At 40.6% G+C, this 19,786-nt stretch overlaps 1 protein-coding gene across 6 annotated transcripts in view; it reads right to left on the bottom strand.

Annotated features, from left to right (window-relative positions):
- The window catches only part of nrxn3a (neurexin 3a), a 144,751-nt gene that overhangs the window by 118,161 nt on the left and 6,804 nt on the right, over positions 1–19,786 (bottom strand). For all 6 annotated transcript variants that reach the window (XR_011179408.1, XR_011179409.1, XM_069172483.1 and 3 more), the window contains exons 2-5: positions 15,405–16,486; positions 3,748–3,768; positions 1,896–1,922; positions 292–303 (exon numbers count right to left, since the gene is read on the bottom strand). Coding sequence is in view for 4 of the 6 variants with exons in the window: in XM_069172483.1 (XP_069028584.1) it covers positions 292–303; positions 1,896–1,922; positions 3,748–3,768; positions 15,405–16,089 (745 nt within the window). In the remaining 2 variants the exon portion in view is untranslated. The remainder of the gene's footprint in view (positions 1–291; positions 304–1,895; positions 1,923–3,747; positions 3,769–15,404; positions 16,487–19,786) is intronic.

Below are 19,786 nucleotides of genomic sequence, written 5' to 3'. Positions count from 1 at the left end.
TTGCATCAAACTGCAAACAGTGTCGTACTTCTTACAAATTACAAAACACACACGCAGTTAGAAAACACAAAGCAGCACACGCTTTCTTTTTTCCCTTCAATTAAGGTTGTCTTAATTACTCTCTTAATCCGAGCACTCTGAGTGAGAAACCATTACAGAGGAGACGCCGAACGCAGACGAGTAAACACATTAAAACGTCAAACACATTTCACTGCACCGCTCTCGAACACTCACAGAGCAGGCGTCGCTTTTCATAGAGGCGGAAAAGGAAAGATTGCGAAAAAGCTGTACCTTTGCTTTTAGCTAGAAGAGCAGGAGGAGGCGCAGACAGCAGAGTCCACAGCGGAGAGAGAGCCGGGCAGGGAGGAGGAAGAAGAGGAGGAACAGTGAGTCCAGATTCCAGCAGACAATAAAAAACATACCATAATATACAGATTCACCAGATGTAACTGTACATCTCAAAAACACGTGAAACACGCAAACACATCAGCTATTAAAGGAACTGCAGAAATTGTGGGGTTGTGAGAAAAATAAGAGGTTTGGAAGTCTTTGTGTTGACCAGTTAAACTGTGACACACATCATAAAAATATATACAACGCTGTTTCCAAAACAGGTGGGACGCCGCGCAAAATGTCAATAAAAAAACAAATGCAAATCACGTTAACTCATATTTAATTGAAAATAGACCAAAAACAACTAATCAAATTTGATTGTTTTATGAAAGATATGTGCTCGTTTTGAATCTGATGCAGCAACAGGTCTCCATAAAGTTGTTCCAGGATGATGTTCACCACTGAGCTGCATCAACTCTTCTTTTAACAACACTCTGGAAACGTTGGGGAACTGAAGAGACCAGTTTCTGGAGTTTTGAAAGTGAAATGTGGTCCCATTCTTGCCTGATATAGTATTCCAGCTGCTCAACAGTTCAGGGTCTCCTTTGTTGTATTGTTCATGTCCTGATGCTCCAGATGTTTTCAATGATTGACAGGTCTGGACTGCAGGAGGCCAGTTTATCAGCGGACTCTTCTACTAGAGAACCATGCTGTTGGAATACGTGCAGAATGCAGCAGTTGTTTGTTGACCCTGTCCAAACTTTTTGGAGACGTGTTGCTGCCATCAAATTTAAAATATATTTGTTATAAAACAAAAACAATTCTCCTTTTTAACATTTGATATGTTTACTTTGGTCTATTTTTTATTAAATACGGATTTAAATAATTTGCAAATCACTGAATTCTTATTTTATTTACATTTTACACAGCGTCCCAACTTTTGGGGATTTTGGGTTGTATTATTATTATTATTTTATTAATGTAAAAAGTGCAGATACTGCATTCTGCTTTTGAATAATCAATGAGACAATAATGTGTCCAGAAGAAAAAGACATTTTTAAAGTTTCCTTTTCTTGTTTACGTCTTTATGAAAATTTGCTTTATTTATTTATATTGCAGGAGATTTCCGTGGATCTCAAATGCTTTGTGTCTGTTCAGGTAAACAGTGAAACATCTACAGTCATTAAAATTTTTAGCTGGAGGTTAGTGATTGAATAAGAATGCAGTTTCTGTACTTTGACTTATTCTTAAACCATGTTGTAGTTACTGCAAACGTCACATATCATTTCCATGAAAGTACATGTTTCTATATATAAAACTTTTTTTTTTTTAAATTTAAATAAATGTTAAATACAATTTTACAGCCCAGCAAATTGTAGATAATAATACAAACACTGCTTTTACCAAATAAGTAATCACCGTGTTAGTCTCTGTTTATAGAGGGAGTTTATCATCATGTATATAGAACCATGCACTTCCATACACATTACACACCAACACTAAAACATGCAGCTCCACAACCAAACAAAGACGTGGTGAAAGAGCGGTAAAGAGGAGCATACCTTGTTCTGCCATCATATGTGCGAGGCCTTCAGAGGAGAGGAGGAGAACAGGAGAAGAGGAGAGGGAAAGAGAACACTGAGTTTCAATACTCTCACATGCTGTTCCTCAGAGGGAAAGCATGACATCAGAACACACCAGTAACACAAAGCTTCCTGAGCGTGAGCAGGAAGCTTCCTGAGCGTGAGCAGGAAGCTTCCTGAGCGTGAGCAGGAAGCTTCCTAATGAGAACCAGCACTCGTGCAGCCTCGTCTGTCCGGTGAGTTCAGTCCGAGCTCAGCGACCTGCTGTTTGACTGATACCTGCTGTAACTGATGCTTTCTCTCTCTGGCTAAACGAGGTAGCAAAAACCAGCTGTGAACACTTTTTTTTTTTTTTTTAATTAATCACCTGTTAGTTTTTTTTTTTTTTAAACAGCTGGATGGTTGGACATTTATTTCTCATCCTGTCTCTGACCTGAGGACATGAAGGCCCAACATTTACTGTCTTTTAGCTCTGGTTTTGGTCTCCACCACCTCTTCAGAAACACTCGGCTAATTGCAGGTAAAAGTTCTACTTTGTTCACCAGCTGTGTCGGCCAGATGTTCAGCGTCGGGCTGATAGTGTTCAGTGAGCAGCGGATAGTTATTTCTGAAAATAAAAGCTGTCGAGGCCAAAAATTACACAAAGAGCTCGACGGGAGAAAACCAAACATTAAAGATGTGTCTGGACATTTAAAGATGGAGATCAGGAGGTAACGCCAAGGAGAGCTTCCGATTCAGCTGATAAGTATTTGTAGGCTCATCACCACAAGTGATGCTTTACAATAAAAATATGAATTATAGCTACTTAAATAATGATCTTTTTACACATGCTGTGATTTATTGAGTGATATGTATTATCCAAACTTTAATGGACATGACACACAGGAGATGTCACCAATTCATGTCTGGTGAAATTATGATTAATTATATCCATTCAAAATTTAGAAAATTGCACACAAAAAATGGAAAATAATTTCTAGTGTAATTTGTTGTTCTACATAACTTAAAGTTTCTGTTATCGTCTAATTTAATAGTAATTTCCCCGTTTCCAGGCAACCACTTGCAGATCAAGATATTTCAAGAATATTTGTAATCTAAAGTTTTGGGTAGTAACGAATTACATGTAACGGAATTGTGGAATAACTGATTAAAATAAAAACAAACATGTAATCAGTTACAATTACAGAGAATGAACATGTAAACAAATGAGCTACTTTTAAAAATGTTGCTGAAGCGGTTTCATCTGAATTTGGTTGCTTTGCATCTTTTCTGTGTGGGAACGTCTTCTGTCTACATCCAGACAGACTCCATTCATTTCACATTATAAACACATACTTGTTGGTTCTTTTGTCTTAACTCGTAAAATAAAAGCAATGAAATGTCAAATGTTACATTAATTATTTAAATCAAATTAAATAGTTACATTACTTATTTCATTTTTAACAGGATAACCAGTAATGTGCAATTTATTCCATTTCCAACCTTCCCAACATCAGTAATCTGTTGATGCCGACCTTAATGCCAAGAAGAACATTTTTCTACCCAAGAAAAAAACTTTGTCGAGAAATAGTCTAGAAATTCAAAGACATCATGTGTGTCTACTATTTATCTCCAGACTATTAATTGTTTTTTTCAGTGTGCTTGTTCTGTTTACCCATGATGCAGCAGTGAACCTTTAATCTTTAACATCTCACCAATTGCCTCTCATAGACATCACACAGCCCACATTATGTTTGTATTGCAGCTATACAAATAAAAACCCTGCAGCTGTACAAGTACTCACTGAACTAGTCACATATTTAATATTTGATGTGTTTTCATAGAAACTCACCTGGCATATTGTTGTTCACCTCTGGAGTGAAAGGAGGCAGAAAAGAAGCAAACAAAGGCAGCATTAGAAACACTCTTGTTACTTGCATGTTGACTGTCATGCAAATGATCAAACACTTCATCATCCATACAGACGGCGGCAGGACGCTCAGCCATTTGTATGTTTCTTCACAACGCGGAGAGGCGGAGCAACGAGGAGTTAAAGCAGCAACACCAGGTTCAAACCATCCAAAGGGAATATTCAGCATGACAATAATGTTCACACACTCGTTGTCTGTCCATTATCCTCCAGTGTCAGCACTCACACTTCTACTAAATCAAAAAGACAAATTAAAAAAAAGGCAATAAAAATTTAAAAAATAAAAATAAAAACAGGCTGCACTGTTGATTTTTTTATTATCAGAGCTGCTGTAGGTGTAAAGTTTGTTAAAGGCCTCAAATGATCAAATGATCCTCTGGAAACATGAATATCTACAGCAAATATCTGGAAACATGAATATCTACAGCAAATATCTGGAAACATGAATATCTACAGCAAATATCTGGAAACATGAATATCTACAGCAAATATCTGGAAACATGAATATCTACAGCAAATATCTGGAAACATGAATATCTACAGCAAATATCTGGAAACATGGGGAGACTTTTTGACTTTTATTTTGAAAGTGAAATCATGGTTATTATGGGACCATTTTTCCATGTTTTTAAGACCTGTTCCTTTGAGTTGGATGCAGGAAATTATAAATACTATATGTAAACATGCATATTTAATTAGTGGACAGAACTGTTGTCATTGTGTCTTTACTACAATGTGAAGATTGTCAGGATGATTAAAAATTATTTAAAAACATTAACAAAAGAATATAAGAAAGAATAAAATATAGACATAATTGTGCTTCGCAACGACTTATAAATAATATATTTATTTTAAAAAACCATTACACAGAATAACTTACAAACTTGTCTCAGAAACAGAAACTTTAACGGCCCAAACCATTGAAAAGTATCACCTGTTACGAGCTGTATTTACGTGGTGAAAAGGCCTAATTCAATCAGTTTTAACAATTAAACTATTTGAATTAATTTGGCTCTATTATTCTCCATTTTCTTCTGATGCATTCAATTCTAAATGCATTTAGGATCACTTAAAAATAAATTTCACAAAGAATGAAACTGTCTGCTGATTGGATTTAATTTTTGAAACTAAAACCAGAAATAAAAGATGTATTTTTAATAACATGGTCTCCAACATTGATATTTGCTCTGGAATCAACAGGGACTTGATATTTTCTTGAGGTTTCGACGCCTCAGAGAGAAAAAACCCGCCGATGTTCCTGATGAAAACAAAGCTGGACTTTGATCATCGGAGCGTTGGAGGAGTGTTTCGTCCGCTCAGAGGAGCGAGGGAGGCGGGAAGTGAAGTAAAAGGTAATTGACTTGAGATGCATTAAATGTTCTTAGCGTGCACTAATTGGGCGTGTTAGGGTGTTAATGTGGAGGCGAGCAGATGGAAGTCAATCTGATATGCATTAGATATTAATTCAGTTTCAACTGAGGACCCTCAGCTGCACTGTAACATGGAACATGGGGGGGGGGGTTCTGTGTGTGTGTGTGTGTGTGTGTGTGTGTGTGTGTGTGTGTGTGTGTGTGTGTGTGCGTGTGTGTGTGTGTGTGTGTGTGTCAGGATAATCTTGCTAAAGCTTTAATTCCTTTGTGTCTTTTATGAACCGGTTGATTTGTTGGAGATTTCCACAGCGTTGAACTGCAGACTGAAATACCAACAGAAGAGGAACACTCCTGACAGAAGGAGATTAGAGCAGATTAGAGAGACACACACACACACACACACACACACACACACACACACACACACACACACACACAATGGAAACAGAGAGATAAAGAAAGTGACTTGATGGAGTGTGTCGTTTGCTCACACTGACTGTCGTCTTGTTACATCACAGTTTTTGTTTTAACTTTTGGATCAGTCACATGGATGCATGTGACAATATGTAATATAGCAACATGAAATAATGATTAAAGGTCTTCATAGAGAACAATTAAGGTGCGAGAGCTCCTGCACAGATCAGAATAACTCTCCTGGTTATTGATCTCAATCAGTTCATGCACATTTATAGATGAGGAAGTGGACATCACAGAGATGGTTATCCAGCAGCCTATCAGAGTGCAGCGGCCAAATCCACCTGGTTTATTTTAACGTTCAAAAATAAACCCACCAAAGCCTCTAAATCTCATTAATTAACACACTGCAGCTTGTTTCTTTAATTGGTACAAACACAAATACAGATTTTTTTTTTTTTTTTGAAGAGTTGCTGCGTTCTATAATTTCTGAACATGACAGATGATTGTTGAGACATGACGTCCTGCCTGAAGACAGACGGGACTCGCTGTATTCTGCACCGACAATAAATCAGATTTCTGTCAGATCCAGATACATTTTTGAGTCTTTTAAGTCTGAACAGCTAAAATCACATGAAATCAAATTTTTTTCAATCCAAACCCCATCTGGAGGTTTAAAATGTGATTCCGGTCAGATTTCTGCAGACGCGTCTCAGATCGGGTTTCTTGTCTTTGTTAGCTGACGATCTGCAGTCTGTGATTTTAATGGAAATCATGTTGAATACATCAAATCATGTTTGAAATTGATGAAACCATGTTTAGCCTTCAACTGTTCCAGTCATGGCAGGTTTTTAAAAAATAAATTAACGTGTAATCTCCAATAAATTCATAAAATCTTGATCTTTTAGTTTTCTGACTCCTCTCTCTCCTGATGATCAGCTGCAGTCTCTCGCCCTTTCCTGCTGCTCCGTCACTTCGTTCCTATCTTGACCTACTTCCTCTCACAATTTCCTTCCCCTCTATTATATCCTCAGGCTTTGGCGTGAGCGGGTGTGTGTGTGTGTGTGTGTGTGTGTGTGTGTGTGTGTGTGTGTGTGTGTGTGTGTACACACAGAGCGATGAAGAGGCATGTGAACATACATATTTAATAAAGGCACCAGTCAAACACTCACAGCTACAGTCCCACCTGGACACGTTTAACTCCCAACCTCTGAAACATGTTCTCCCTGCAGCTCTCCCCACAAACTCCTCCCTCCTCCACAAACTCCTCCCTCTCTCCACAAACCCCTCCCTCCTCCACAAACTCCTCCCTCTCTCCACAAACCCCTCCCTCCCTCTACAAACTCCTCCCTCCCTCCAAGCTGAATCACCACCACTCTGACAAATATATTTATTCATAATCTATGAGTAAAAGTATGACTCCCTCTTTTAATTCAATACCCAGAAAGGTGAGTGGAGGATAGCTGGGATTAGAGCTCAAAGTGGATTACTTACAGGGATGATTCATGATGTTCTGGATAAAGTGGGAGAGCACCGTGATTAATGAGGAGTTTCTAAATCTGCTTTCTCTCAACTGCCTCAACTGATTGTTTTCTGCAGTTTAGAACATGGAAGGTAAACCGGTGCAGGTACACACACACACACACACACACACACACACACACACACACACACACACACTCACACTCACACACACTCTCACACACACACACACACACACACACACTCACACACACACACACACACACACACACACACACTCTCACACACACACACACACACACACACACACACACACTCACACTCACACACACTCTCACACACACACACACACACACACACACACACACACACACACACACACACACTCACACACACTCACACTCACACACACACACACTCACACTCACTCACACTCACACACACACACACACACACACACACACTTCCAATGGATGAAGGATTGAGTCACTGAGGGCTTGATTATGATGGTTTTCATCATCACTCTAAGAGCCATAAAACCTCCTCACTGACTGATTTCAGCAGCAGACGTGTTTCATGTTGATATGAACATACAGGCTGCTGAGGCCATCTGCTCACGTCAGGGAGTCGACTGGTGGACGACGTTAGAGACTGAACCACAGAGCAAAGAAAAAGGTTTCATGTATATTTCTTTTGAAGACATGAAACCGATTCACTGATCTGCATAAAGCAAATCACTCTATCAACATATTTCTAAATAAATACGAGCCACAGACTGGATATAAAACACAGTCTGGATATAAAACAGTCTGGATATAAAACACAGTCTGGATATAAAACAGTCTGGATATAAAACACAGTCTGGATATAAAACACAGTCTGGATATAAAACACAGACTGGATATAAAACACAGACTGGATATAAAACACAGTCTGGATATAAAACACAGACTGGATATAAAACACAGTCTGGATATAAAACACAGACTGGATATAAAACACAGACTGGATATAAAACACAGTCTGGATATAAAACAGTCTGGATATAAAACACAGACTGGATATAAAACACAGACTGGATATAAAACAGTCTGGATATAAAACACAGTCTGGATATAAAACACAGACTGGATATAAAACACAGTCTGGATATAAAACAGTCTGGATATAAAACACAGACTGGATATAAAACACAGACTGGATATAAAACAGTCTGGATATAAAACACAGACTGGATATAAAACACAGTCTGGATATAAAACACAGTCTGGATATAAAACACAGACTGGATATAAAACACAGTCTGGATATAAAACAGTCTGGATATAAAACACAGACTGGATATAAAACACAGTCTGGATATAAAACAGTCTGGATATAAAACACAGAGTGGATATAAAACAGTCTGGATATAAAACACAGTCTGTATATAAAACAGTCTGGATATAAAACACAGACTGGATATAAAACACAGTCTGGATATAAAACACAGACTGGATATAAAACACAGTCTGGATATAAAACAGTCTGGATATAAAACAGACTGGATATAAAACAGTCTGGATATAAAACACAGTCTGGATATAAAACACAGACTGGATATAAAACACAGTCTGGATATAAAACACAGACTGGATATAAAACACAGTCTGGATATAAAACTACAGTCTGGATATAAAACACAGACTGAATATAAAACTACAGACTGGATATAAAACACAGTCTGGATATAAAACACAGACTGGATATTAAACAACAGTCTGGATATAAAACACAGACTGAATATAAAACTACAGACTGGATATAAAACAGTCTGGATATAAAACTACAGACTGGATATAAAACACAGTCTGGATATAAAACACAGACTGAATATAAAACACAGACTGGATATTAAACTACAGTCTGGATATAAAACAGTCTGGATATAAAACACAGTCTGGATATAAAACAGTCTGGATATAAAACACAGTCTGGATATAAAACACAGTCTGGATATAAAACACAGACTGGATATAAAACACAGACTGGATATAAAACACAGTCTGGATATAAAACACAGACTGGATATAAAACACAGTCTGGATATAAAACACAGACTGGATATAAAACACAGTCTGGATATAAAACACAGACTGGATATAAAACACAGACTGGATATAAAACACAGTCTGGATATAAAACAGTCTGGATATAAAACACAGACTGGATATAAAACACAGACTGGATATAAAACAGTCTGGATATAAAACACAGTCTGGATATAAAACACAGACTGGATATAAAACACAGTCTGGATATAAAACAGTCTGGATATAAAACACAGACTGGATATAAAACACAGACTGGATATAAAACAGTCTGGATATAAAACACAGACTGGATATAAAACACAGTCTGGATATAAAACACAGTCTGGATATAAAACACAGACTGGATATAAAACACAGTCTGGATATAAAACAGTCTGGATATAAAACACAGACTGGATATAAAACACAGTCTGGATATAAAACAGTCTGGATATAAAACACAGAGTGGATATAAAACAGTCTGGATATAAAACACAGTCTGTATATAAAACAGTCTGGATATAAAACACAGACTGGATATAAAACACAGTCTGGATATAAAACACAGACTGGATATAAAACACAGTCTGGATATAAAACAGTCTGGATATAAAACAGACTGGATATAAAACAGTCTGGATATAAAACACAGTCTGGATATAAAACACAGACTGGATATAAAACACAGTCTGGATATAAAACACAGACTGGATATAAAACACAGTCTGGATATAAAACTACAGTCTGGATATAAAACACAGACTGAATATAAAACTACAGACTGGATATAAAACACAGTCTGGATATAAAACACAGACTGGATATTAAACAACAGTCTGGATATAAAACACAGACTGAATATAAAACTACAGACTGGATATAAAACAGTCTGGATATAAAACTACAGACTGGATATAAAACACAGTCTGGATATAAAACACAGACTGAATATAAAACACAGACTGGATATTAAACTACAGTCTGGATATAAAACACAGACTGGATATTAAACTACAGTCTGGATATAAAACACAGACTGAATATAAAACTACAGACTGGATATAAAACAGTCTGGATATAAAACTACAGACTGGATATAAAACACAGTCTGGATATAAAACACAGACTGGATATAAAACAGTCTGGATATAAAACTACAGACTGGATATAAAACACAGTCTGGATATAAAACACAGACTGGATATAAAACACAGACTGGATATAAAACACAGTCTGGATATAAAACTACAGACTGGATATAAAAGAGTTCGTAGTTTCAGGTCTGTAAAATGGTTCCGATCCAGAAGTGTCTTCAGCTGCAATACCAGCGAGTGCCACTAGAGGTCGGCTCCAAAAAGCCTCCGGCTCCATAGACTCCCATTCAACTTCTCTCATCAAATCCAAAGTGAATAAAATGTGTCCATCAGTTATCTCGGTGTTGTTAGCTAAAGTCACTCCTTCTTCTTAGTTTTCTGGAGGTCCATCTGAAAATAATCCCTCATTCATTAGAAAAGAAGATTCAAGAAGACCTGTTTTTGGGGGCGTGTCTGTTTGATTGACAGGCCTGTGGTGCAGTCAGGTTACAGCTATCGGTGGGCGGGACGTAGTAGTGTCAGGTTTCCAATCAGATCGGTCAGATCCACCGCTGGCTCCTCCCCCAGCTCGTCCAAATATGGTCACTTCCTGCTCCAAACCGCTCCGAACTAGCAAAGATGGTGACGGACAGAATCTGAACTGGAGGATTCATAACGTTCACAAACCAACGATGACATCACTGATGGTTGATGACATCACTGATGCTACTTTTTACCCAGTATTTTTGGATAAACTGAAGAAAACTCCCTTTCATGTCCTCCTTCATGTCCTCATCCAGTGTGCATGTTGCTGATAAGCATGATTTGTCTTGTTGTCCATGTCCACGTCCAGCTGTCTGTTCTGTCCTTAAAATGAATCTTCATCCGTTCTCTGTCAGACCGTCATGTCTTCCTCTGACAGCGCTGGACGGACGTCCTTCACAGTGTGGAGAAGGTTGGTCCCACAAAGACCCTCTGAAGTTGATTCTGTGGTCAAATCGGAGTGTGAGCGGTTTCAGATTGTGACATGGCTGAAGCACATGGAGAGAGGACTGGGATGTCTGTTTGAGAATCCGATCCTTTGAGCAGGAGAGAGTGTGTCTGGGTTCAGAGGTGTTTTCTTCACATCTGTTGACCTCAGATGTTCATGGTTCATTCATACATGCAGGGAGAGACGTAGAAGCTCCTCATGAGGCCGTGTAGCGTTGACCTATCTCCATCCTTTGATGTCTGTCACTGGCCTTCACTAAAGACAGACACAACACAAATCTGGGAGCTGGAGTTACTCCAGAAGTACAAACACACACTCTCACACACACTCACACACTCTCTCATACTCTCACACACTCTCACACTCTCACACTCTCTCACACTCTCACACGCTCTCTCACGCTCTCTCACGCTCGCACACACTCTCTCACACTCTCTCACACACTCACGCACTCTCACGCACTCTCACGCTCTCTCACGCTCGCACACACTCTCGCACACTCTCTCACACTCTCACACACTCACACTCTCTCACACTCTCTCACACTCTCACACACTCTCTCACACGCTCTCACGCTCGCACACACTCTCTCACACTCTCTCACGCTCTCTCACGCTCTCTCACGCTCACACACACTCTCTCACACTCTCTCACGCTCTCTCACACACACTCTCTCACACTCTCACACATTCACACTCTCTCACACTCTCTCACACACGCTCTCACACGCTCTCACACACTTGCACACACTCTCTCACACTCTCTCACACTCACTCTCACACACTCTCTCACACTCTCACACACTCACACTCTCTCACACTCACTCTCACACTCTCTCTCACGCTCTCTCACGCTCGCACACTCTCTCACACTCTCTCACACTCTCTCACACACTCTCACACACTCTCTCACATGCTCTCACGCTCGCACACACTCTCTCACACTCTCACACACACTCGCACTCTCGCACTCTCGCGCACTCTCACACACACACACACACACACACACACACACACACACACACAGACATGATGTGTCATCATGTATTTAAAGAACATCATCATCACCACAAACCTTCCTTCAAATTCGAAGAAAATAATATCATCCTTAATGCATGATGGGAGCTGTATGCTAATGAGCCCACAACGTTTTTACCTGATGTCATTTGATGAGTTCAGTCGATGATCCATTGGACGTTTAGTCCAGTTGATCTGAACTGAATTCAAATCTGTGTAAAGTGCTGATTAAAGAGCTGATCTCAAACCTAACAACTTGTAATTTCCATGAATGTCCCAGAATGTACATCAGTAGTTTCCCAGCGCCGTGTTTCATCCTGCCTGGCGCTGCTGACAGCTTACAAAGACACGACACTCTTTACAGCTGCATTTTCCCTCCATATTATTCAGCCTCAGATCGTTTCTCATGTTTGAAAAACTCTTTCGAATTTATGTTGAAAGTCGTGTTTTGCTGACTTTCATTTATGTCCTCGTCTCCCTGATGTATTTAAAAAGCAGCCAATCCAGCGCTCCACCTCAGCCGGCCCCATTAAGCGTGTTATTTATCCCTTAACAATCACTAATCTGAACTCTCGGAGGGCTGCTTCAGCTGCCTGCCTCCCGTCACCTATCAGCAGCGAGCAGGAGGCAGCGAGCCGGGCCAGGCCGGGCCGGGCCGGCGCTGGAGGAGAGAGCCCGGCATCAATCAGCAGCGGGAACCGCTCCCAACGTGGAGGCTGTAAATCACAGGTTGGAAAAGCAGCTGATCAACCTACGAGGGTCACCGCTGCCCTCACTGAGTCATGCAGCACGGTGCTGGGGGGGGGGGGGGGTCTGTGTGTGTGTGTGTGTGTGTGTGTGTGTGTGTGTGTGTGTGTGTGTGTGTGTATGTGTGTGTGTGTGTGTGTGTGCGATGGAGGACGTACCTCCAGATGTAAGAGATGAAACTCCACATATCAAATGTTTTTCAACTAAAAATGAGTCCAAACTCTTAAACACATTAAAATACAAATAAAAAATGTCTTTAAACAATCTTTAGATTTTCTGTTAAAAGGTCTTTCGATGAAATCTCCAAGGTCCTCCAGAGGTCAAAAGTAAAAAACACACAACATCTGCAATATTCAGGAAGTTTACATTTTCTTTGCCTTTTCTTTGACGTCCATAAGCGGCAGGTTAAATCAAACCTTCCTGTTCATCTTATAATGCTTCATTAATTCATTTTGTTTGTTTGCGTTCATCTTGTTGTGGATATTCATGTTTCCCAGAGGATGATTCCTGAAGTCAAAATAGAATTTTGATTTGTTCAACAAAGAATAAATCGAGACTGATGTGTAAACTGCATTCATGCTCTTCAGAGGACGAATCCATAAAACTCTGCAGAGGACAAACACTTTATGGATGTAGATGAACCACATTGTCTCTGTTTGTCCCACCATCAGGAGACATTTCACATTTTCAGGTCCAGTATTAGTAAAACCAAGCAGATCTAAATCTTCAGCTGCTGACATCACGAATCTCATAATAGTTTAACAAAAGTTGAAATGTTGACGACTACGATGAGTCACTGCTGCAGCAGCTGAGAGAAACGTCCACAACCTCATCCAAACAGGAGACGTGAACCTGTCATCATCACAATCATCTTTATCTGGGTGATTTATGGCAGTTGTTTTACCAGCTGAAGCACACAGTGAGTACATTACTGTAGCAGAGTCAGTGTTTCCAGAGGATCTCCACATAAGGATGGAGACCAAGTTATCTCAGAGATTTCTAATCCAAATAAATAATAATAACTGAATTTCCACAATTAAGTCATAAAAAGATTTGTGATGCAGCCAAACTTAAATAATAAATCTGAAGAAGTGAACTGGATCTGTAACACTAACGGCAGCGTGGTACTGAGGTCCGGTTCGTCCTCCGCCTGCCGGATGAGACTCCACTCTCATTCAGCAGCTGTTCTCACGTGAAGGCAGTAAAAAAAACTCAAAGACAAACCTTTCAGTCACACATGCAATCAGCTGAGCAGAAAGCAGAAGCAGCTCAGCCAGCCGCCACTGAGACACGGAGAAAAGGAAAAGCCCCGACACCCCCCCCCCCCCCCAACCCCCACCCCGGAGATAGATAAAGAATAAAAAAAAACCTCTAATCTTTAAATTCCAGATTCCCGGCCTTTTGTCTGAGCAGCGGGGATTTGGCATCAGCCCAAATGGGATGTAAATTCCATATTTGTGAGGTTAAAAGAAGTCAGAGATGGAGGGAAGAAATAGTCCAACAAACACATTCAAACAAATCACCTCTGAATTCATTAAAGAGGAAAGAAAGAGTTCAGCGATCTCTCATCTAAGTGGTATTGATGATCTCATAAGGAGTCCGATTATTGTGTCTCCTCACTGGAAGCTGCTGGATGGGAGAGCCTGAAAAACGCCTATTGATTGTGAATAATTAAGTACACGGGGAGAGTTTTTTCAGGATCCATTTCATGTGCCGACTGCATGTTTCACAATTACCACAACAAAACTGGCATTATCACAGAATACTATTCAGGATTTATCAAACGACAGGAAAGCCAAGTTTCTGCATAAAGCCAATCAAAGTAGCTTTTATTTGGCTGCAGAGAGGAAGTGCAGTGGGGGTGGGGAGGTGTGGGTAGGTGGAGGGGTTGGGGGGGGGGTGCAAAGGGCTTTCTTTTAATAGAAATCAATTTGAGTCTGCAGAGCGATTCAAACACAGCTCGGGTAAAAATTCTCAGCACAAAAGGACGCAATATAAAACACCTGCCGTCTCCTGATTGGCTGACGGAGACGGGCTCAGGAGGCCCCGTCCTCTACAGAGGCGTCCTTATCACCGCCTGCAGGACCGACACCATTAACCTGTACCTCACCGGCTAACTGGGCTTAGACCGTCTCTCTGTCTCTCTGTCTCTCTGTCTCACACCTCTGGGTTAAGGGGACACCTGGTGCAATAGCAGAAACAATCCTGAGCTTTCAGAGATAAAACTTGGAGTTCTGTGAAAAACAGTGAAACCCTGAAGGTCGCCATCTCTAACATGACGAATGACTTGTCAGAGGAACCAGCTGATCACGTCAGCGCTGATCTGGACCCGCCTCCAGATGTCAAACACTCTCTTTAACTGACCTTTAACCAGCTGAATTAAAGCTGCAGATCTTTCGGGAGTGTGTTATTACCTTCGCTGCAGAAGCGGCCCTTGTATTCTGTTTTGGAGCAGTCGCAGACCGGTTCTCCGTCCACCACCGTGCAGGTGCCCCCGTTCTCACACGGGTCGACGGTGCACCACCCCTCCGACTCCAGGGGCACCTTAAGGCTTCCCAGGAACAGCGGCTGTGAGACGCCGTATTTGAGGTCTGTGATTGTGCCCCTGAAGGGCTGCATGTTTCTCGCCGTGGGCAGCGTGAGCGCCCCGCTGCGGATGTCCTGAGGCACTCCGCCCAGGAACAGGTCGCTCACTATTTTCATGAACTGACGCTGCGGCTGGACCTCGTCCGCTTTGGCCTGGCCGTCCAGAACCAGCACCGTGCGCAGGTTGTACCGGCTCAGGGTGGCGAAGTGCCAGCTGCCGTCGTCCACCCGCCTGTCGGACACGACGGCGGTCTCCGCGCAGTCGATGCTGAAGCGCAGCTGCAGCCGGCCCTCCACCACCGACAGCTGCAGAAAGTCACAGTAACCTCCGTCGTCGAAGTACAGCAGCAGCGCCTCCGACGCCTCCGTCTTCACCTGGAAGCTGAGGTCGCCGCGGGTGCTGGCGTCCCAGCGGAGGTAGCGAGCCCACTGACCCGGTGTTCCCAGAAACTCCAATCCCAGACATGTGCTGAGGAACATCTGCAGCCTGATAGAAAAACCTACAAGATCCATAGCTGCTAGTGACGTAGTAATCCCAGAGAGTCTGAGATGATTCAATCAGACTGGACTTCAGGGATCCACAGTCTCATCCACAATATGTGTCGAGATATATTCTGATAAATATTTCTTATAAAAATAGGACTTTAAGGGAGAAGGGGAACTAGAGGAGAACAGTCGTAGTTAACAGTCTTAAAGTGAACGTAGCTGCAGGGCAGCGATCGTTGGTTTCCTTTCAAAAGAAGGAGATGTTTTCTTTACTCTTCAGAACAGATGACGTGAAGACTCGTGGTGACGTCGGAGGGAAGGAGCTTCTCTGGATATCAGGGCGAGTAGGACTTCCTCCTTCATGTTGTCCGCTGGGGAACGGAGCCGTCGAGGGATCTGCTGGCTTCTTCTCTCAGTTCCATCACTGTCGGAGAAAAAGAGATGATTTTACTACTAATGACACAACGACACATCCGGCGTGTTTCCTGCATCTAAACCCACGACAGCAGCACACTTCATCTCCGTGTCCCATCTGAACAGGGAAGAAGGAAGCAGGACAGAAAACACACGGACACATCAATTCTGTGAAGATATCATAATTCTACTTCCAGTAATTTCTACAGATTTATTCTGATGATCAGATTTAAACCAGACAGTTATGTTTCTATTCTAACTCATAACGTGGAAAAGTTTCATTTCTCATCATCAGTGAGTGTTTAAAGAGTTATTTGCATTTTATAATTACATTCTGTACTTTTGTATGTTTGTACTTATTGTTGATGTTCAGCATTTAGTTTTGAATATCTGATTGTTAACATTATTCTTCAAACTTCTGGGATGTTTAGTTTATAATCATATTTTATATAAATGTAGAAGACATATAAAGGAAAACATCATATATTTAAGAAACAAAAAGAATGAAAGGAAAATAATTAGTTACTTTTCCTACTTGCACACAAAATATGTGGAGGACAAATAAAACATGCTGCAGGCTTGTAGATGAAATGATGCAGCAGAACATGAAGCGGTTAAAATGAGCAGATCTGGATCTCTATTCTGCTAAAAATACTTTCCACTTTTAAGTATTTTCAAAATGAATTGGTACTTCTTCAATAACTGCAAACAATATAAACATGCTTAGTTAGAAAAAGAGTATAAACAAAGCTGGAAGCTTTAAAAACTTTCTTAATTCCTCACATTGATAAAAAAAAAAAAAAAAAAGAAAAAGAAAAAAGGCCTTTATTTTGCCTACAAAGCCCCCAAGTCACTAAAACTATTGCTGAAATGAGATTAATAAATAGTATAAAGCTCCTCTAAACCATCACTTGAATAAAATATACACTCAGTGTTGATCATCTAAAATAATACTGTATGACTCGGGAGGTCATATCACATCTGGTTACTAATTTCAGTCAAATCAAGCACTTTTTCTCATGTCTGCGTAATTTCATATTTCTGTATTAATACTTTTACTTAACAATAAACTGATAAACCGTGAAGCTGCATGTTTCAGGGCCGTCAGCGCTGAAGGGTTTTAGAAATACTGCAGTTTAAAACAAACATTTTTTCCTGTTTGATGGTTTTTCACCCAAACAAATTGCTAATTGCTCCTTTTTGTATTCATTAGATTAAAATTAGAGCATAAACTAAGTGAAATCTGTCTATAAAATAAGTTGCAGGTGAAAGCAGTGCTGTGATCAGAGGCTCTGACCCTGATGGAAGGATGTTCAGTGTGTTGAGGACTCTCAGTCCTGCTGGCAGCCAACGCTCCTGAATAAAAGTGCCTGTGAAATCGCTGCATTTCGCTCCTCCTCCTCCACAAAGGTTGTTGTGAGTTATCGGTCATCTGCTGAGTAAATTAGTCTCATTATTCTCATGGCAGAGCATGACTATCAGTCAGCCAGGCAGACTGCCGTTATCTGATGACCAGCCTGCAGAGACGGCGTTCTGCTGAATCCTGGTGAATAATAAGAGGCTCGCAAAAACACAAGCAGGTACTGCTGCAATATCCACGGGATGAATATTAGATTACATGGAATTTACCTTTCATATTTTAAAAATGTTGATTCATTGCAAAACAAACCAAAAATCAAATGTTCTGTCTCCAAAAACAATAAATGTATATATTTTTTAAATCAAATATTTAACTAAATGTCATTAAAGATTCATGAACTGTTTATTCTTGGTTACGGTCCTCGTTCTGTGTTCATTCAACGGTAAAACCTTTACTGGGAACACATTTTATTGTCATTCAGCTTTCAATTCAATTTGATTTGTGTGGCACCAAATCACAACACACATTATTCTGAGTCACTTAACACATTGAAGGAAGTGACAAGCAAACAACATGATAGAGGTGGATCAACATCTGCCTCCAGCCCTGGTCTGACACCACTGACTCCACCCACCTGTCACTCAAAGAAGCCCCGCCCTTAATTCTGCAGAACTTTAGGCCATAAACTATTTAAAGCGGTGATTGTTATAAACATTGAGTAGTTGTCATGAAGTTAGCTACAGAGACAGAAACCATCTTCGTACCAGGCTGTGAACACGTGAACACTGACTGGCTGGGAGAGCCCGCCTCAAGTGGCCGTTTCAGGAACTGCAGTTTTGGCACTGCTACGTCATTTTTCAGGCCCAGAGGTCGCAGCTCGGTCGGTCCGCATCCCTGCACTCATCAACTGGGTCACGACACAAAGAATACGATCGCAAATACAAGTTTTCTACGCTGCAGCCGCCGTTTCTGAACAGGTGGAGGAGATCAGCTCCGTTCAATCACTGAAATAACTGAAAACTAAAATCAGAAAAGTAAAGTGGAATTTAAAAAATGTCTTGAAGCAGCCTGACTTTGAAACATTGTCTCCAAAATATCTCAAATCTGTCCACAAGCAAACATCTGGACTTACAGATGAGACTTAACTGCTGTTAAATCAGGATTGATTATCAAGTTTACGAAAAATATTTCTCATGAGATGTTCTCTCAACATGTCGGCCACCAAACTCTACAACCTCTCTGATGTCACAGCAGAAGAGCCATATGAACCTTTTACACATCAGTGAGCAGGTTTGAAAATAAAGAGGTTTTAAAACGAGAACAAACAGGTCAGCAGTTTAACGGCGTTGGTTTGTTCCATCAGGACAAACATTCTTCCATCAGCAGGACATTCAGAGATGACTCGGAGGTTCGGAGATGACTGATGTCATGTCGTCAGGATGGAAACCAGGCTGGTCGCAAAACCAGAACAGATCGGATCACCTTGTTCAACTGATACATCTCCATGACAACAAGGCAGCACCTCCACAGAATAAGATGGACTCTGAAGTATCTGCTCACAGAAACAAGAGTCCCGGACACACAAACGAAGACGCTTCAAACACCACCGGGCAGAGACACCAGACCGATCCGACCAGAAACCAGGAGATCCTGCACACTGAACACAACATTCAGGAAGATGAACACAAAAACAAGGTTTCAGAAAGCCTTCAACCAGAGAACGGATTCTGTCCTGATGGATCCGTGTTGTTGGAGTCTGTCAAATTAATCAGTGCACAGATCTGCTGGACCGTTATACAATTATTCATTATATTGTATTATGATAATAATAATTGTTATATAATTATACATATTATAATAAATAACAATTACATAAGTGAAGGTTAAATTCATTATATCATCACATCAAGATATTTGAAAGGAGAATGTTGCATTTTGCACGTGTGAATT

This window comes from Embiotoca jacksoni, unplaced genomic scaffold (assembly GCF_022577435.1).
Source record: "Embiotoca jacksoni isolate LCO1_2020_lvr unplaced genomic scaffold, fEmbJac1.0.p SCAF_53, whole genome shotgun sequence".
NCBI classification, from domain to species: domain Eukaryota; kingdom Metazoa; phylum Chordata; class Actinopteri; family Embiotocidae; genus Embiotoca; species Embiotoca jacksoni.
The sequence above is the reverse complement of the archived record's forward strand: the minus strand, read 5'-3'. Positions and strand labels throughout refer to the sequence as shown.